Source organism: Podarcis raffonei, chromosome 6 (genome assembly GCF_027172205.1).
Source record: "Podarcis raffonei isolate rPodRaf1 chromosome 6, rPodRaf1.pri, whole genome shotgun sequence".
Lineage (NCBI taxonomy): Eukaryota > Metazoa > Chordata > Lepidosauria > Squamata > Lacertidae > Podarcis > Podarcis raffonei.
The window spans coordinates 27,081,439-27,101,700 of record NC_070607.1 but is presented as its reverse complement, the minus strand read 5'-3'; the positions used below and the strand labels follow the sequence as shown (position 1 = coordinate 27,101,700).

The 20,262-nt window shown below is 41.2% G+C and overlaps 1 protein-coding gene across 1 annotated transcript in view; it reads right to left on the bottom strand.

The window, feature by feature from the left end:
- Positions 1-4,370: 4,370 nt before the first annotated feature.
- The window catches only part of EVI5 (ecotropic viral integration site 5), a 75,916-nt gene continuing 60,024 nt past the window's right edge, over positions 4,371-20,262 (bottom strand). The window contains exon 20 of the mRNA XM_053391756.1: positions 4,371-5,634. Coding sequence (XP_053247731.1) covers positions 5,332-5,634 — 303 coding nt within the window. The 3' untranslated portion in view covers positions 4,371-5,331. The remainder of the gene's footprint in view (positions 5,635-20,262) is intronic.

Below are 20,262 nucleotides of genomic sequence, written 5' to 3'. Positions count from 1 at the left end.
GCTGAATCAGACCATTTAGGTCACCAAAAAGCTCACAAATTGGACAAGATGGGATAGCCATGCTGTGCTCAATCTGAGCACTTGGTACTCAGGGATAGACGGGAGACTTCATTCTGAAAACAGGGAGTGCCAGACCTAGTATGGTTTGAAGAAATATGAGGGGCAACCACCTTTCTAAAGCTTGGTGCCACAATACATGCCATCTTGGGTACAATGGTGACGAATGTCCAAAAATCAACAAAAACTAAAACTTTAACTATTATAACTAAAAGCCATTGATAGGCTTATCCTTCATGAATAGCATGCAGCAGTTATGTAGACACAAGCGTTGAAGAAATAGTTGGGTAACCTGCAGTCCTATGCATGTCTACTCAGAAGTAAGCCCCAGGTAAATGTGTATAAGGTTGCAGTCTTAGTCACTTCCGCTCTTGACAGAATATCTCATTCTAACATTTCCACTAAGTCAGTATTTGTTTGACTCCACTGCTAAATTAGATAATGCAAAGAGGACCAAGGTGTTAAGTTTTGGCAGTAAACTACATTATTTCTTCCTGATTGGCTTATCTTAATGCCTGTCTGTAGCTAACAGGAGAAGCATGCTGAAAAAAAAGGCTTTTTGCACCAGTGCGATTTATAGACAGCATTTGGCACTTTGCAGGGCAGGCGCTGAAAAGTAAAGTCACTGCAACTTACTTATCTCTAAGGTTTCCTAGTTTCTATTATGGGATGTATGGCGCAACCGATCATTTGATTAGCAGGTTTCATAACCATTATCTATCCGGATGCCGTTTTTGAATCACTCCAAATACAGTAAGAGTTTTGCTTTTCATTATCTGGAACAAGATCAGGGCAACACATACCCAGCAAGCAGACACTAATCTTACCAGTCTTACCAATTCGTGGGTAGGATTGAAAGAATCACAAAATGAGCTGTCTGATCCCTAGAAATGCCTGGCCTCTGTTGTCTGACCTCCAGGCTGCGCGTCTAGCTATTGTGAAACCAAGGGGGATTTCAAAGTGGTTTAGAGTATGGCATGGTTTGATGGGGAGAGATATGTCAGCCGTTCAAACACAAAGACATTCTGCAGTGCCCGTTGTGTGCATCCAAGCAAATACTTTGGGCCTGGCCCATGTCTCCAGATCTGATTCCACAGTTACAAGGAGCACTTTAGTGTTATAAGAGCAACAATATTTTTATTCACTTCTGTAATCAGATGACGTAGAAAGAACTTTGGATGTTTTCGCCCCAGCTTCTAAACGAAGCATAAAATGAACCCCAATGTGGCACTAAAGTTCCCCTAATTCCCACCTAAAGTGGGAAGTGAGAGCTGGACCATAAAGAAGGCTGATCGCCAAAGAATTGATGCTTTTGAATTATGGTGCTGGAGGAGACTCTTGAGAGTCCCATGGACTGCAAGAAGATCAAACCTATCCATTATTAAGGAAATCAGCCCTGAGTGCTCACTGGAAGGACAGATCCTGAAGCTGAGACTCCAATACTTTGGCCACCTCATGAGAAGAGAAGACTCCCTGGAAAAGACCCTGATGTTGGGAAAGATGGAGGGCACAAGGAGAAGGGGAAGACAGAGGACGAGATGGTTGGACAGCATGAGTTTGACCAAACTGTGGGAGGCAGTGGAAGACATAAGTGCCTGGCGTGCTCTGGTCCATGGGGTCACGAAGAGTCGGACATGACTAAACGACTAAACAACAACAACAATGTGGCACTGCAGTCGTCACTACTGACAACTCTTCTAATCAGAACTCTTCTAGCTTCTTGATTTCTGCAGATTCGCAGGTACGATGGAGAGGGACAGGTGAATGGAACTAGCAAACTGAAATGCAGGAGAGTGTGGGCAGCTCTGTGTGACAATTTAACTTGCCAGAGACAGTTCTCTGTGGCCATATGAAGCAGAGAGAGGGAGAAAGGGAGAGAGTTTAAACCAGGGATGGGAAACTTGTGGCCCTCCAGAGCTTGGTGGACTTCTCCATCCCTGATTATTGGCTGTGCTGGACGGAGCTGATGGGAATTGTTCCAGCAACATCTGGAGAGCCTTGCCTCTGGCTTGAAACCTAATTGAAGAACAGACATAGAACAAGCATCACACACACACACACACACACACACACACACACAGTTATGGGCTTGAACATGAGGGCAGAGCTAGCTATTACTAAAAACATGGATCTGCTGTAGAGAATGGAAGCTCTGTGTTCAGTTATTGCCTTCTACTCCAGGTTGCATAATACAACATGCAAATACACCATGCATTTAAACCACATTTAAAGTGCATTACTGTCCTGTCCCCCCCAAAAAAGAATCCCAGGATCAGTAGTTTGTTAAGGATTCTGGAAATTGTATCTTTGTTAGGAGTCTCCTACAGTTCCCAGAATTCTTTGAGGGAAGTAAAGTACTTTAAATGCATGGCATGTACTCAGCCATAGTGTCTTGACATCAATACACAATGCATGTCTGCCTGACTTCACTGGTTGCTTCCAACAGGGACAAGTGAGTACATCATATAATGACTGTCTGCAGGGTGGAGGGTAAACTTTGTGATATACTGTGGAGCATGGCAGGGACCTCTTGACACAAGTTTTTCATTTTGGGTGGCAGCCTTGAGTTCCATATGAGGTCTGGTTCTGTCCTTAAAATATGCATTCGAAGCCACCCTAATACTGTTTGTCCTCCTGAATCCATTCATTTTCTGGGCCAAACACCACACATGGTGCTCCCTTGTTATGAGGATGTTTCTATGTCACCCCTTCCAATGTGTGCCTGCATTTACCCAAACTGGTTCTGGGAAGCTGCAATTGAGAGCGGAGGTTTGTACAGGCAAGCAGGTGCTTAGCTTCCTGTGTGCCCTTTTTTCTTATAAAAATCCACCCCCTGCAAAATTTATTTTCCCCTCAAGGGTGGGGGAAATCTCTCTCTTCTTCTGTGGGGCGAAAAGCTGGACATGTGCCATATTTGACAGGGAAAATGGGAGTTAAGCATCTCCCCCTACCGTTGTGAACGTATTGCAGCTTAATACAAAAGTGGGCACGATCAGGGTGCACATTTACTTCCACGTAAAAGCAAATGCCGAGATACAGCCTGTCGCTCAGTCTCCCTCACAAGCACCTGTGCAATATGGCAGTTACTGCAAGATCATTGCACTTCACTGTTTAATGTGTTTTATGGCCAACTTTCAACTGAATTTCTCATGCCACCGACTGAAGAGCTTTGCTTTTGCAAAGAGACCTGCAGCTGGTGCTCTAACGATAGACAGGCAGATACTTTCTAGGCAACCTCAGCTGCCCAGCACCAGGTGCAGAGGTTGTCAGCTGCTTATATTTGGATTCCCTCTGGGGAAGGTAAAGCAGATGCAATCTACAAAGAAAACTAGACACAGAACTCAAAAACTATTTTTTGCTTTTGGGAAACGGCATCATTTTACATCTGAATGGGGGCAACATTCACCCCACAGTCCAGTGAAACATCAACACTTGTTCGGAGAAATGCACTTCAATGATTCCTGTACGCTGATAAAAATAGCGAAAGCAAAAAAACTGAAAGTTAGAGCAGCTCATAAGGTTGTTTAAGAATTTCCTGGATACCATCTATTTATATGAGCAGGCCTTCCAGACAAACCTATTTCTTCCCCTGCAATTTGCAACTGATTGGGTTTCATTGTTTGGGCAGCAATCCTGTGTGTGCTTACCTGAAAGAAAACCCAACTGAACTCAGTGGGACTTATTCCCAAGTAGACATGCATAGGAGTACAGTGCTAGTAAATTAAGAACTTTGACTCTTTGAACTAAAGCAATCAAAATATACCATTCAGAAATTTATTTATTTAATTTAATCTAGAGGGGCTTCCTCCCAGGTACATAAGCAAATCTAAGCACTTTTGCTAAGAAGTAAAATTTACTGAATTCAGTTGAACTTCTGAATGCATATAATTAAAATCAGGGTACAGTGGTACCTCGGGTTACAGACGCTTCAGGTTACAGACTCCGCTAACCCAGAAATAGTACCTAAGGTTAAGAACTTTGTTAAGAAACAGTCCTAGGTTTCTCTCTTCCTTGTACTCACTCTGCAGAGCATCTGTGGCATAAAATTCATTCTCCTGATTACTTAGCTTAAGACAGAGAAACTGAAAGCAGCATATAAACAAAAGCAATCTTTTCCTTCTCTTATTCATAATTGTCATATATCTCTTAAGTGTATTTTCCAGTTAGTAAACATTTTTGTATGTTTTGTACTATTGTTGTATTTTTTTCTTGATTTTATTGTTATGTAGTAAAGGGTTGAGCTGTTTTAATAAAATATAGTAACCAATACTGTATTTTGAGAAACCCTTGAACAAGTAACTGTTTAGCATCTATTAAATCATGAAAAAAATTTATTATATAGTTACATATACACAAAGTTAAAATTTCAGTCAATAGTGTCATTTGGAACACATTTCAGTAGGGCATGAATCTGTGGGTCATTTGGTAAGCAGAGGTCTTAAAACTAAAATTAGTGTTTTTGCCATTTTTCTCATAAACATTTTCCAATTTTACTTGGTTTAAACAGAATTTCATTTCCTTTTAAAATGCTGAGACCAGTCATATGGTAACATTTACACTTCCCATACAAAATTCAATGTACATTTTTATGCAGGGCCAAGGATATATAAATATATACAAAATAGACATTATTTGTAGTTAACATACTCTGATCAGGTCCATTAGCAACACATCAAAAGCAGATGCACAGAATGGTTAATAAAAGGTTTTCTTTAATCCTTTAGAACAAAGTGTAACCATTAATTATTATATAAAATAGCACAAGTAAAGGCTTTAGATTGGAAACTTTGGTGGTTTCCAATAATAGAGGTTATGTTAATTAAAAATAAGACACTCAACCAGATAAATGTCGTATCTGATACATCCATTGTGATCACAAACAGTTTATGTAAAAAGAACACATTTGTTCACAGAGCATTAAATATTGCACAAGTACACTTTTCCTTTGAAGACTAAGGACTTCCCATGTTTACAAACTGTAGTATGGTCCTTGAGTGGGAAGAAGTTGTGAGTGTGCATTTTCTAGCATGAGAAGCATACGGGAAATATTAACACTGTTAGAGTTGTCATCCATCCAACCTCTTCCCAGTCCTACTCTATGGCAACAACAAGTTGGAGAGAAAAGATTTGGCAAATACAGAGGACAATAGTAAGGTGCAACACATCACGCGTCAGAGAAGATGTAAGAGCCAGTCAAGTCCAAGAACTTTAAGATAGTCCTCTTGACCGTGGAATAAGCTCCTAGAGAATGAAGGCCAATACCATTCACAGTGATTACACAGTAGTAGAGTAAGACTCCACTCTTTTTTGGTTATTTTCCTTCTGAACGATGGTGTCTGATGTTTCAGTGTTTTCAATATCACTGTCACTACTGTTTGCCGTGGCCGGAGTCAAGTCCATCGGACCAGTCCTCCTGTGCAAGTGAAAATGGACCCCAGACTCCTGAACGTGGTTTGATATAAAGTCTTCGTCGGACGAATGCAAGGACTCATCATCGCCTATCAAATGGTTCACAATATGAATCCCATCAAAGGTGTGTGGGCCTGGGAAGGGTTTCTTGCCTTTTAGGCATCTGATCTGTAAAAAGAAAGGACAGACACATTCAAGCATTAGCCGACAGGCCTGCCATTTCAGCTCAAGAAAGGAGAATATGCCCATATTCAACTAAACATTTATATCTTAAAGTACACCCACAAGTTATAAGGACAGGAGTAGCATTTGAGTGTACTCAAAATCACTGCTCACCCTCACCAGAAACAAAAACAAATGTGTGTATGCGCATATAATGATCCCAAGTTGTCCCTCCTTTCATGAGCTGCGTTCAGAGGTTCCTGCTGACTGAAGATAGGAGGTATTTTTGCCAATTCCTCCTCCCCCCCTGTGACCCTCAGCAATACTTCCCCCCACTGTTCAGGAAAGTACCCCAATCCTCTAGTTTTTGAGGGGGTGGGATGCTTCCTAGACAGCATTAAACGGCATGAGGCTGGGGGTTGGGAATCTGGGATTCGACATGGTGCAAAGGCCAAAGATCAGAAAAGAATGTGTTATAGTAAAGAAGTACTTTCCCCTTAGAGAAAATAAAAAAACAGAACACAATCACAGCAAGCTTTCACTAGTGAAGTCACACTTATACTCCACCGTCACCCTCAATACACCTTTAGTTCACTATAGCATTTGATAAACAGTAGAGTACATAAACATAACCAAATTTACTTAAAATTCATGTTAAAGGCACCATCTTCTGTTCACATTGACCGGACAATTAAATTCTACTCCTGGTGCCCATTCTTAGAATTTACAGTGTAATGGTTAGAAACATAGAGCATTAAATGCTATTTAAAAAACAGTGTGTGTGTGTGGGGGGGAGAGACATTGACTGAGGAAAAGATGCATTCCAGAGATTTCGAAAGCCATTTCGCCAGCTTGTTGAACAAGCGCTTTATTAGTGCAGTGATCTATACATTTCAATAACTGCAAATGGAACAATCTAGATGTCAAGCCAAAGGGTGACATGCTCAGTCCCTACATGCAGAGCACCTTAAGTAAGATGTTACACTGTAAACAGAGGGACTGCTGAATTGAAATCAATATGTTTATACAGGGGCGGGGAACCTTTTTTCTGCTGAGGGGTGTGTTTTGTGGAGGTACTTTGTTGGGGGGCATGCTGGAGGTGGGCAAGGCAAAAGGCAGATGTTTGGCAATGTACCGTATTTTTCGCTCTATAAGATGCACCAGACCACAAGACGCACCTAGTTTTTGGAGGAGGAAAACAAGCAAAAAAAATTTATTCTGAATCTCAGAAGCCAGAACAGCAAGAGGGATCGCTGTGCAGTGAAAGCAGCAATCCCTCTTGCTGTTCTGGCTTCTGGGGTAGCTGCGCAGCCTGCATTCGCTCCATAAGACGCACACACATTTCCCCTTACTTTTTAGGAGGGAAAAAGTGAGTCTTATAGAGAGAAAAATACGGTATTTCCCTTTCCCCACTTTCCCCTTCCCTTCCTACTTTGAAATTAAGCTGTGGTTCACGTGCAGCCCCCAGGCCACAAGTTCCCCCAGTCCTGAGTTAAGCCCTTATACAAACTCAAATTGCCATGCCTGCTTTGCATGAAGTTTATGCACAGTGGGCGACTCAAGCTGAAGCCACGTATTGAGCTATGAGTTTTATTTCACGAATATTTCGCAAGCGACACTTTGTGGGACAGTCCACTACAGCTGGCAATGGTGTCTGACAGAACTAGGAGCCCTCTCTAAACCTGATCTTGTGTAAATATTCACAAGAAGAGCTGTAGAATTCCTCCTTCTGGTTCTGTATTATGACAAAAAGAGGGAGAGAGACAGAAAGACACCACTTGGGACATTTCTCAACTTTAAGCATGAATAAACCAGCCACCTTAGGACGAATTTCAACATCTTATTTTGAAGCTTTCTTAAGTTTCAAAATAGACATATTCGCATCCAAATGATCCTTAAAGTGACCCACACGCCTTCTGAATACCTTGCAATATTTAAAAACAGCACAGTAATATAAGCGAAAGGAACAAATGAACAACAAAAGCCCTGGGGATAGCTCAGTCAGCAGAGCATGAGACTCTTAATCTCAAGGTCGTGGGTTCGAGCCCTACCTTGGACAAGAGATTTCTGCACTGCAGGGGGTTAGACTAGATGACCCTCGTGGTTCCTCCCAGTTCAACAGTTGTATGATTCAATGTTGTATGATTACAGTTGTATGATTACAATGCTGCTATTGTAATACTAGGGGTTTGAAATTTTCCTGAAATGTGCAATGATGCAACATGTCCATGACGGGCTCTTGAGTTAATGAGATGGTTAGTGTTCAGTATGGATCAGGATTAAGGAAGGTTCCATAGGCTTTAGACTAAAAAAATTTTTTTAAAGCGAGGTTCAGCAAACAGACAAGGAAGCTATTCTCTCCAACTCAACAAAGTTGGCTATGAGTTTACCTTAAGTGGGAAGACACCACATTCCAAAATGGGGAAGAGTACTGTGACCTTCCAGACAGAGGACAATTGATCAATAGTTCTTGTCCCTAGTTCTAGTCCTTGACACCCGCCTTCCACTTGTTTGAACATCACACAGAAAGCTGGTGCCATTTCCCAGCTTATAACTAAGGAAGAACATTCCAGGTCTTAGCTCCAACTGCAGGAGAGGGGTCTATTTTCAAAACCAGAACCGGAACAGGTCATTCTGTTTGTATCTCTTTTGACGGAACAGAACCAGGGATGCTGATCACGGAAGAACGTTCTTGTTAATACTAAAAAGCAGCAGAAAATCTCTTGTGTTACCGATATAAATCTGAATTATTCATTCCAAATAGATATGTGGACTCAAACCCCTTTTAATTTGGTTTAATGGAAGAAGCATGGTATCAGAACATGGGGCTGATCCACAGTGCATAGTATTAAGGAATGAAAATTCTCAAGAGATCCTGCCAAATTTAAATAGAAGACACCATAGCATGCTGGCTACTGTCCCAACTATCCCATGGCTTTTATGGAGTTGTCAAAAATTCCAATACCCATCATTAATGGTCGCCAGTGACGGTTGAAAGTGGCAGAATTGACTAGTGGCTCAAAGTACCTGATTTAGAGGCCCAGTGGATACAGAGTACACATGTTCCATGGGGCCTTTTTTAAAAGACTCTCCCTGTACTTATACTTTATGTACTTGTTATTTACCAAGCTGTGGATTATTATATTTGAGAACACAAAGCAGCCATGCTTAGAAAGGTAGTCAAATCCATTCCACTTGAACTTTCTCATAACATGCTCTTACCTGTTGCTGACTGTCAACCCAAGCATAAGCAAAAAGAAAAAGACAGCAGAGAAAAATTTAGAGGTTTAAAACATTCCTAAATAATCCAGATTAAAAACGCGCTAACTAAGGTAGCATGTTAAAATACGAACATATTTGCTTGAATCAACTCAACTTAATTTCAAGGGCAGATTGATTTTTCTGGGGGGAAATAGAATATTAATTTCTATAGTCATTTCCTTGTTAAAACTGTGTGTGTGTGTGTGTGTAGAACTGTAAACATTTAGTACAAAATTCAGTTGTTAAGTCAAAGTTCGTGAAGAAGCCAGCTGTATTGCCTTGATATCAAACATGCACTTTTTGAAAGTAAGATCTTTAGAATTACGGTACTTCCATTACCACAAATATAAAAGGTTAAAATCTTATCAGTTATTACTTCCTTCAAAGAATCTTGCAGAACTGCAGCTTTGTGGTCGTTCTGAGAATTATTAGAGATCTCTGCTTTTTTGAACAGTTAGCATTTAATTCTTTCTCCTGTGTTTCCCTGATCTAAACTCCTCTCCCTCAAAGCTCCTGTTAGCTCCACCTTGGTGTTTTCCACCATATGCAGGGATTGTAGGAAGTGGAAACCAGCAACTTACGGGGAGGGCGGGGGCACAAGTTCCCCTGATGTATATAACATATCAACACTGTTCACATGTCACACTAAACCAAGGTTTCATGAGATGCAGACAACCACAGGCCTCAGTTTCCCCGTCCCCTTTTGTGTCATGTGGACAGTTTGTAACAAATTCCGGTAACTTTCAAGACCAGCCAGCTTCAAAAATGTGTTTTTGAAGCTGCCTTTTTTCAACTGGAGTTTGTTTTAAACCTTTATCCCAGATCTCAAAATATCTCAGTCGGTAGAGCATGAGATTCTCAGTGTTGTGGTTCGAGCCCCACATTGGGCAAAAAGATTCTTGCACTGCAGAGGGTTGGACTAGATGACCTTCGTGGTCCTTGCCAATTCTACAGTTCTTTGATTCTATGATCTAGATAACAGGACAAGGCAACTAGGGCGAAGTGAAGCTTAATGTTGCTAAAGTCCTTCTCCTGACCACATGAGGAGAGGAAAGGCATGGAGTGAGCATGTGAGCCTGAGGATCAGAGTGGTTCCTCCCTGTTCACATTTGTCTTACTAATAATAATAATAATAATAATAATAATAATAATAATAATTTTATTATTTATACCCCACCCGTCTGGCTGGGTTTCCCTTGCCACTCTGGGCAGCTCCCAACAGAATATTAAAAAAGAATAAAACATCAAACATTAAAAGCTTCCCTAAACAGGGCTGCCTTCATATGTCTTCTAAAAGTCAGGTAGTTGTTTATTTCCTTGACATCTGATGGGAGGGTGTTCCACAGGGCAGGTGCCACTACCGAGAAGGCCCTCTGCCTGGTTCCCTGTAATCCTGTAATCTCACCTCTCGCAGTGAGGGAACCGCCAGAAGGCCCTTGGAGCTGGACCTCAGTGTCTGGGCTGAGCGATGGAGGTGGAGACGTTCCTTCAGGTGTACTGGGCCTAGGCCGTTTAGGGCTTTCAAGGTCAGCACCAACACTTTGAATTGTGCTCGGAAATGAATTTTGAGCGAATGTAGGTCTTTCAGGACCATAGTTTACTGTGATGTACGCAACAGTCCACTGTAATGAAGCAGCTTTGTCACAGCAAACCTCCCTAGGTTATGCAGTTGGCAAGAATACATCATTATGCTTGGAGACATGAATGGAGTGGTATCGACAAACATGGACAAGTCAGACAGAGAAATAATAACAAAGGATGGAAGACTACCGAAATCCTTTTTTGAAATGACAGACAATATGGATCTAATTGATACTTGGAGAACTAAGAACCCCCTAAGTAAAGAAGGGACTTTCTTTTCTGAAGCCAAAAAGACCTGGACAAGAATTGACCAAATCTGGATAACCAGAGGAATGGCTCCAAAGATTCGAAAGGTGGAAATCTGCCCCAAAACTTGCTCTGACCATAACCCTGTGAAACTGGAAATGAAACTAACAATGACTGGCTCCTTCAGATGGAGGATGAATGACATCTTGTTTAGAGATCCAGAAATTACTAGGAAGGCCCAAAAAATGGTGAAAGACAATTTTGAGATAAATTTGAAGACATCAGTGGAAAAAAGGGTAATCTGGGACGCAAGTAAAGCCATTATGAGAGGATTCTTGATTCAGCAGAATGCAATAAAAAAGAGATCTCAAGAAGAGAAAAAGGGAAAGATCTTGGAAAAAATAAAAGAAGGAGAGAAGAAGCTTAGAGTTAAACCAAAGTCGCAGGAAATTTTGAGAGAAATCAAATTTTACCAAGCACAATATATGAAAATGACAAATCAGGAGATAGAATGGAAAATTAAACAGATGAGACAGAAGACTTTTGAATCTGCTAACAAATGTGGGAAATTGCTAGCATGGCAACTGAAGAAAAGACATAAGTTAAATACTGTGACTAACCTTGAAGTGAATGGAAAGAACATACAAAACCCACAGGAGATTAGAAACGGCTTCCAGAGATATTTCAAACAACTTTATACACAAGGGCCACAGACAGAGGCTAAAATTGATCAATTTCTGAAAACCAATGGATTACAAAAAAATTCTCAAGAAAATAAATTATTGTTGAATTCTAAAATATCAGAACAAGAGGTTGAAGGTGCCATACAGACTATGCAACTGGGAAAATCTCCAGGGCCTGATGGATTAACCTCCAAATACTACAGAACTTTGAAGGACTATTTGATTCAACCACTAAAGGAGGTTTGCAATGAAATCATGGAGGGGAAAAAGGCGCCGGAGTCGTGGAAAGAAGCCTTCATCACACTTATACCTAAAACTGAGTCTGAGAAGACACAACTCAAGAACTATCGCCCCATATCCCTGCTTAATGTGGATTACAAAATTTTTGCTGATATTTTGGCTAAAAGACTTAAAAAAGTTTTAGCAGAAATGATACATAAAGACCAGGCTGGCTTTCTCCCTGGTAGGCATTTGTCTGATAATATGAGAAATGTAATTAACGTTTTGGAAAAGTTACAAGTGAATATTAATACAAAAGCGGTTTTGATATTCGTAGATGCGGAGAAAGCCTTTGACAACATCTCTTGGATTTTTATGAAGAAAAATCTGCAGGGGGTGGGGGTTGGACAAAATTTTGAAAATGGTATAGGTGCGATTTATTCTGAACAAAAGGCTAAACTTATAGTTAATAACATAGTGACAGAAGAATTTAAAATTGAGAAAGGGACACGACAAGGCTGCCCAATTTCCCCATTGCTCTTTATTTCGGTCCTGGAGGTTTTGCTAAATATGATAAGAAGGGACCAGCTGATCCATGGTATTCAGGTCGGAGCAAAACAATATAAACTTAAAGCCTTTGCAGATGATCTTGTATTGACATTACAAGAGCCAGTACCTAGTACCAAGAGGGCTTTAGAATTAATCCAGGAGTTTGGTCATGTGGCAGGCTTTAAGTTAAACAAGTTAAAAACTAAGGTTTTCGAGAAAAACTTGACGCCGATGGAGAGAGAGAGGTTTCAGAAAGCGACAGATCTGACATTAGTAAAGAAGGTAAAATATTTGGGGGTGAATATGACTGCTAAGAATGTAAATTTATTTAAAGATAATTATGAGAAATGTTGGTCAGAAGTGAAGAAGGATTTAGAGATTTGGTCGAATTTGAAGCTTTCCTTGCTGGGTCGGATTGCTGTAATTAAGATGAATGTGCTGCCGAGAATGTTGTTTTTGTTTCAATCATTACAAATCATTGACAAGATGGACTGTTTCAAGAGGTGGCAAAGAGACATTTCTAGATTTGTCTGGCAGGGCAAAAAGCCCAGAATAAAATTTAAGATACTTACTGATGCTAAAGACAGAGGGGGGTTTGCCCTGCCGGACTTTAAACTTTATTATGAATCAGCAGCTTTTTGCTGGTTGAAGGAATGGCTACTTCTTGAGAACACTGACATCCTAGATCTTGAAGGTTATGATAATGTATTTGGGTGGCATGCATATTTGTGGTATGGCAAGGTTAAAGCACATAAAGCATTCAAAAACCATATTGTCAGGAAAGCACTATTTAATGTCTGGACAAGATATAAAGATTTTTTGGAGAATAAAACCCCAAGGTGGTTATCACCTATGGAAGCGAAAGCTATGAAAAAACTTAACATGGAGGCAAAATGGCCAAAGTATTGTGAAATTTTGGAACAGGAAGGTGACAAGCTGAAATTGCAGAGTTATGAGAAGCTCAAAGGGAAGGTGTGAGACTGGTTACATTATTTTCAAATAAGAGAGGTTTATAATCAAGATAAAAAATTGGTTTTCAGGTGGAAAAATCAAAGTTGGAAACAGAATTGTTAGAACCCAATGCTAAGATATTATCAAGAATGTATAATTTGCTGTTGAAATGGAGTACTGAGGAAGAAACGGTAAAATCTGCTATGATTAAATGGGCACAAGATATTGGTCATAATATTATGTTTGCTGACTGGGAGCAGTTGTGGACTACTGGGATTAAATTTACGGCATGCAATGCCCTAAGAGAGAATATTATGAAGATGATGTATAGGTGGTACATGACCCCAGTCAAGCTTGCAAAAATATACCATTTGCCCGATAATAAATGTTGGAAATGTAAAGAAATTGAAGGTACATTCTTTCACCTTTGGTGGACGTGCCCGAGGATTAAGGCTTTCTGGGAAATGATCTACAATGAAATAAAAAAGGTACTTAAATACACTTTTGTGAAGAAACCAGAGGCCTTTCTCCTGGGCATAGTTGGCCAATTGGTGTTAAAGAAGGATAGAACTTTCTTTATGTATGCTACAGCAGCAGCAAGAATACTCATCGCAAAGTATTGGAAGACACAAGAATTACCCACCTTGGAAGAATGGCAGATGCAAGTAATTGACTATATGGAAATGGCTGAGATGACTGGCAGAATCCGAGACCAGGGAGAAGAGTTGGTGGAAGAAGATTGGAGGAAATTTAAAATTTATTTACAGAAGTATTGTAAAATGTATGAATGCTGATGACATTGAAATAAAATGAAGGGGTTCTAGTAATAAGAGATAAAAATTATAAATTATAAATTTGGGAGGTAAAATATATAAGGACAAAGTTGTAGGATATGAATTTGCTGAACTAATGTTTAAAAAGGGATATAAAAAAGGGAGGCGTGAGGAAGTCAGGAAAATAAGTTAATTGAAGATGAATAATTAGAAAAGAGTGATCTGTGTTTTTCTTATTCTATTTTTTGTGTGTCGATTGTTCTCCCCCCCCTTGTTAAATGTTTGTATTTTATGTATTGTGAAAGTGTGTATTGTTGTGTTTTATATTTTCTCTGTGTTTTTATTGTTCTATTTTTCTATTGTTAAACTTAATAAAATATTATTTAAAAAAAATACTTGGAAAAAAAAGAATACAGAAGCATGAAGGCTATATATTTAAGGTTATGTAAAAGACTTAATATTGAATTTCTAAATTTCCTTTGTTCTATTAAAAAAAAAATCAAGGTGGTAGCGGTTGGGGTTTTCAGCTTTTAGCAGTTATCAAGAGCAAAACTGCCAAAAGGAAACAAGAGGCTGAGGCAGAGCAGCTGTACTGCTTACATGACAAAGATCAAAACTAGCGACACACTGAGACCAGAAGCTTTCATGTCAGAACAGGAAAGAAACAACTTGATCAGGCAAGGTCATGACTTTTTGATCAGAGTATTACCATATAATCAAAAGTTTTGAAATCTTAATAGAAAGTACGTGATTGAAAAGATAGCAAGTAGTCAGAAGAACAGGCTTCCATATCGTACTATGTAATTGCACCACCAAATTTTACTTCTCTCATACGTCGTAAATACATTTAAAAGCCTTTTGGTGAATTTGGCCCTTGGGTGCCATTTTCAAGCAACACGTTTCAAAAGAGAGAGAAGTTACTTAAAACAACAACAAAACCCTCTCCTTTTTAGGGTGACATATAGAAATCAGCAACAAAAATTAAATGTAGGATTATAATCCTTGGCAGCTGTTCAAGTGCCATGGTTTATTTTAAATCAATAGCTCTGAGGCTATTTATAGATCTCAATCCAAGTTTTTTCTAGTAAACAGCTGGGAAAGGAAAGGTTGCTTAAGGTGACAGATTATGGCCTTCATGTCTATAACTGGGCCAAGAAAAGAAAATGAAAATTGTGTTCACCTGTGTGTCAGCATCATCCAGTAATCTACTGAAAAATCCATTCAACCCTATCTAACCATAGCTAAAATTATGTCCAGACTTCATTCAGTATTTCATTCCAACATCTCAATGCTGAAGTTAGAAATCTGCAAAATACAGGCCCATTTCTGTCAATTTCTCTGAAGTGGGATGATTATAACTAACTCCCTTCTCTCTGCCCTTCTCTCAATGTTATTTGCCTATCAAAACTTTCTACTAAATGCATATATTGATTTGATATATTTTTCAGTAGTTTCCTCTCTTTCTCCATCTCTCCGCTTAAGGATGTCTCATGACTTCATGAAAAAACAACCCCCAAATCATTTGTATGTGCTTTAGAGGTTCAGCAAAAGAGACATCTCTTCCACTAGATCATGGCAATAAACATTATTGAGAAGGAAACCATCAGCTCTGAAAGTGAAGTAGTCCTTTTTTGAGGGGGGAATGCTAAACTCATTAACCAACATGAACAACCTGATTTTCTAGAATTCTGTAGTGTTTCACCAACACTGTGCTGTTCCCACATACCTATGCTCCACTAAGATAAAAGAATGAGGTTGAAAAAGTATGGAGACCCTATTATGAAAAATGCTACTGAATCCTCAATTTTAGGTTATTCAGCATCAACAGCAGCTCTGGGTCTAAGAACGCACAAAACACAGCATACACAGCTGAGGAGCTATACTTATTTTAACTTAAGGTCCACTAAGCTGCTATTTCAGATTGGGTGTTTGTTAACCACATGACCTCACAAGCGCTATCTTATCACATCACAGTTTCCTCAGACTGACCACAACTATTGAAATCTGACTCCGCCAGCATAGAGGCTCAGTATCTGACACGTACTAGCAAAAACAGCAACTTTCTAGCTGTCCAATAGCTGCGCTGACTTATGGGAGGGCAAATCTGGTGGTCTTGTCTTAACTGCACTTGCAAGATACCATGTAAGGAAAGCACATGATTTATTGCTCTGTAAGCTTCAACCACAAGTTGAAAAACTCACATTTTAAATCTGAGAACTAACATGTTTCCTTTTCATGTCAGGGGGTTATGGGGCAAAAAAAAAAAAAAAAAAAGGTTTGCGTTCTCTCCCATGCTTGATTTGGGCTACAATGCTGCACTGTGGTTTTTAAAAAAATTCTACCTAGAGTAAATGTCGTATTACTTATTTATTTAGAGGGGGGAAATCTCACCCTTAATCTTCCGAGTTGAGGCAAAGCTTTTAAATGCTTATCTTAAGATTATCACAATGGCTGCACTTCAGTGTATTGAAAAAGCTTTGCTCCTGGAAGCCTGACAAGCATCACTCTGGCAGCGTGTGCCGATGAGCCCAAGGGCAGGCAGATGAAGACAACAGCAAAATGCTATGATAGACCTACAAAGCTGATGGAATTCCATTACAGACCATGATTACCGAAGGATTGGGAACCTATGTGTGCTGGTCCCGGGGGGAGGTTACCGTGGGGCGAGGTCCAGGACCTGAGTCGAGGGTCGGCAGACAGTCCTCCACGGGCGAAGCGGGGTCCAAAGAGAGGAGCCGGGCAAGGACAGGAACTCTGGAGGAACAGGTCTGGGTGCTGGCTGAAACAGCTCTTCAACGACGTTGCTCCCGCAACCTGGGACCGGGCTGACTGGCTTTTATCTTCTCTGAGGCCAGAGGCAGCCCTGGCCCCCAGGAGACCCGCCTCTCCTGGCCTTAAGGCGAGCACTCCTCCTGAGAGAAACCAGTTCCCTCCGCCTCTCTGCCCTGAGCCTCTGCAGCTCAGGAGAGGCTGGAGGGTTACTGGACCCAGGGGGAGACTCACCTTCCCCTGACAGGGCTGGGAGAGGCGCACCTGTAGGCACTGTGTCCTCAACCACCTCCGGAGCCAGAGTGGATTCACCTGTGCCTGCTCCTGAGGATCCGGCACAGGTGCAGGTGCTTCAGAATCAAGGCCCTGCCCCAGTTCAGCCGGCCCTGGAGGCGGGGACTCCTGTGCAGGCTGTGATTCCTCCGGTTCAGCCTCTGAATCGGATTCCCAGGCCATCACACTATGGCTTTCTAGAAGTTGGTTGGACACCAACTCCCACTGACCTCGGCCAACCTGGTGAATGGCCAGGGCTGATGAGGAGTTGTAGCCCAGCAATCAGAAGCTATGAATGCCATCAACCATGGCAACCTTGTGGGATGACTACTGCTAAGTAGTAGCTCATTCTTAACCAGTCTGAAAGGTCTCCTAAGATGGTCTGCGGGATGGAATGGCTGTTCCACTTCATGGAAACTGTGATGCGACACTGTTTCATCTTCCTTTACTCTAATATCCACACGAAGAGGCTGGGAGAGATTATCGAAAAGGTTTGGAAAGCAGTGCCATCAGTACGCAGACGGCACTTATCTCCCATTCCTCTTTTTTTTATCTGAACCAAGTTAAGTTGGAGAAGCTCTGGAGGTGTAGGTAGGCTGGAGATCAGCAAATGAACTGAAACTAACATAGACCAAACCAACATGTCATTGGCCGGTAGTTTAAATAACCCTGTTTTGAATGGGGCTGCACCCTTCCTGCATAGTTTCAGGGTGCTTCTGGAAGCTCAGCTAAAGATTGTAGCCAGGAATGTATTTTTCTGGCAGCCTGCATGTAGGTAGGAGTTGGGTAGCGGCAGCATATACCAAGCAGTTCCCAATCAGCCTCTGGACCAAATTCAACATGTTTAAAGGTAAAGGGATCCCTGACCATTAGGTCCAGTCGTGACCGACTCTGGGGTTGTGCGCTCATCTCGCTCTATAGGCCGAGGGAGCCGGCGTTTGTCTGCAGACAGCTTCCGGGTCATGTGGCCAGCATGACTAAGCCGCTTCTGGCGAACCAGAGCAGCACACGGAAACACTGTTTACCTTCCTGTCGGCGCGGTACCTATTTATCTACTTGCACTTTGACGTGCTTTCGAATAAAACAGCTCAAAAAAATATTGGAGAGAATGGTTCCCTTTCATATGCAGTTAGGTCGTCGGATGGGCCCCCGATACAGACACCAGCATAATCTTAGACTGTCCTGCACAAAGGAAAGGGTATTTTCTTCAATTAACACTGGCTTTATAGAATTTTCTCACTAGAAAGGTTTGGCAGCTCTGCTTGCTTGGTTTATAGAAAGGTGATATACCGGTATATGAGGATTTCCATTTACGAAGTGGAGCTTATCCTCCTTCTCCTTATGCACCCCCACCCCAAATCTGATCTGGAGGGTAAAAGGAACCCCCAGAACAGATTCAGGGGGCATGCGGGCAGAGGAAGTTCTGTTGCACAGCCAGAGGCCACTTTGCTGGATATTACCCTTTGGTCTTGCTATACATTGCTATTTATGTTGCTTAAGTTAATTTTCTTAGTGCTGACGACAGGCCATTGTTGGTTTTAACAATGGGCAGAATGTGGCAGGCAGTGGTGCAGCTACGCAATTTTAGATTCTCGACTCAAAAGGTCTTATGGGGCCGCCCCTTTAGACAACCATGTGTATTGCTTCGTTCGCGAAGCACAATTGACAGCATTTTTCAGCCCCAACTCTAGGGATTAGACATCATGCAGCAATCCTTATGTTGACCATGGTTCAATTTAGCCAGCACATGATCTCTTCCAATAGGCTTACATGTTTTAAAGAAAGAGAATTCCTAACACCATGGTGGTGTTAAATTATCTTACTTCTCCACGCTCCAAGAACATCATTACCCTACAGGGAGCCATGTTACCCCAATGTTTTCTGTTTTGGATCAGCCTGTTCTCTGGTTAAAGAGGAAAAAACCTGCCAGAATTCAAGTGTTTTGTCCAGTGTATATTCTGCGAGGTCTCAAGTAATTTAACTTTGACTTAGGGAGTCATTCTGTGGAAAATAAAATTAGGAACCTCAATCTAGATGGGATTTTCCACTTATTTAAGGTTTATTCTGCTAGTAACTTTTCTGACTAAGATTCCTTTAATTCAGTTTCCTGGGTAAGGCTGGTTAGTTCTCTAGAATACTATTTCCTGAAGTCTAAGTTTTATTTAGCACATTTACGCCCTTTTTTCAAGGAAGTCAGCACTCTTAAATCAAACTCAGTAGAACAAAATGATCAAGTTACTAACAGCAGAACAAAAAAAATTGCAAAGCAGATATTAATGTACCTGGGCATCTTTCAGCAGTACATTTAATAATAATAATAATAATAATAATAATAATAATAATAATAATAATAATAATAAAAGGAGGGGGGAGAGATCACTACAGGAACTTAAAAACCATACATGCCCCCAAAAGCCTTGTAAACAGAAATGTTTAGCCAACCAGTAGAAGGCAATTTATGATGGGCAAGAAGATGATCCTCCCTTGAGAAAAATTGCAGAGCCTGGGCGCAGTGACTGAAAAAGGTCTTTTCCTGCTCCCAACTATGCACACTTCTGGGGAACCATAGGAAAACCTCTGGTCATAACCAGCTTGCCCAGCGAGGCAGAGCTCCCATCAACAGCTTTCCAGCAGTAGTCTCACTACTGGAGGAAAGAATGAGAAAAACAACCTTGTTGGAAAAACATGTGTGCCCCAGTGGAGCCAACCTGGCAGACCAGAGCTTGCCACTGTTAAGCAGCAGTGATTCTGCTGCCAGGAAGCCATAGCTGTGGCTCCACCTCTCCAGGCAGGCTGCTCCAGCATCTGATGAAGATCTAAATACATGGGCAGGCTTGTATGGGAGTGGAAGGTCCTCTGGAAACCCTGGCCCCAAACCATGGACAGCTTTTAAGACTCTTCATCAGCACTTCATCAGGAACAAAACTGGGAGCCAGTGCGGCCTCTTCAATCATGGAGTTATATGCTCCCTGTTAACAGCTGCCACAGTCTGGACCGTTTATAGTTTTGGTGCTCCTTTCATAAGCAGCCCTATGTATATTGTATACTACAGACACCCAAGTGTGATGTAACTAAGGCGCATGTCACCATGACCAGATCAGGAATGCAAGTCCCTACATATGCTCCCACTATTCAGCCTCGTCCCAAGGTGGCCCTTTGCATATATGGTCTGAATTATTTATCCACGAGTAATTACTTAGTGTTTACAATTTCATTTTTACAAGCGGAATCGTTTAAAAGCAGGGCATTTGATCTGCAGCTGAATGTCGATCTTCATTAAGTCCATCTTGAGTTAGTTCAAGAGAAGTGCGATTTGAAGGCGAGATAGC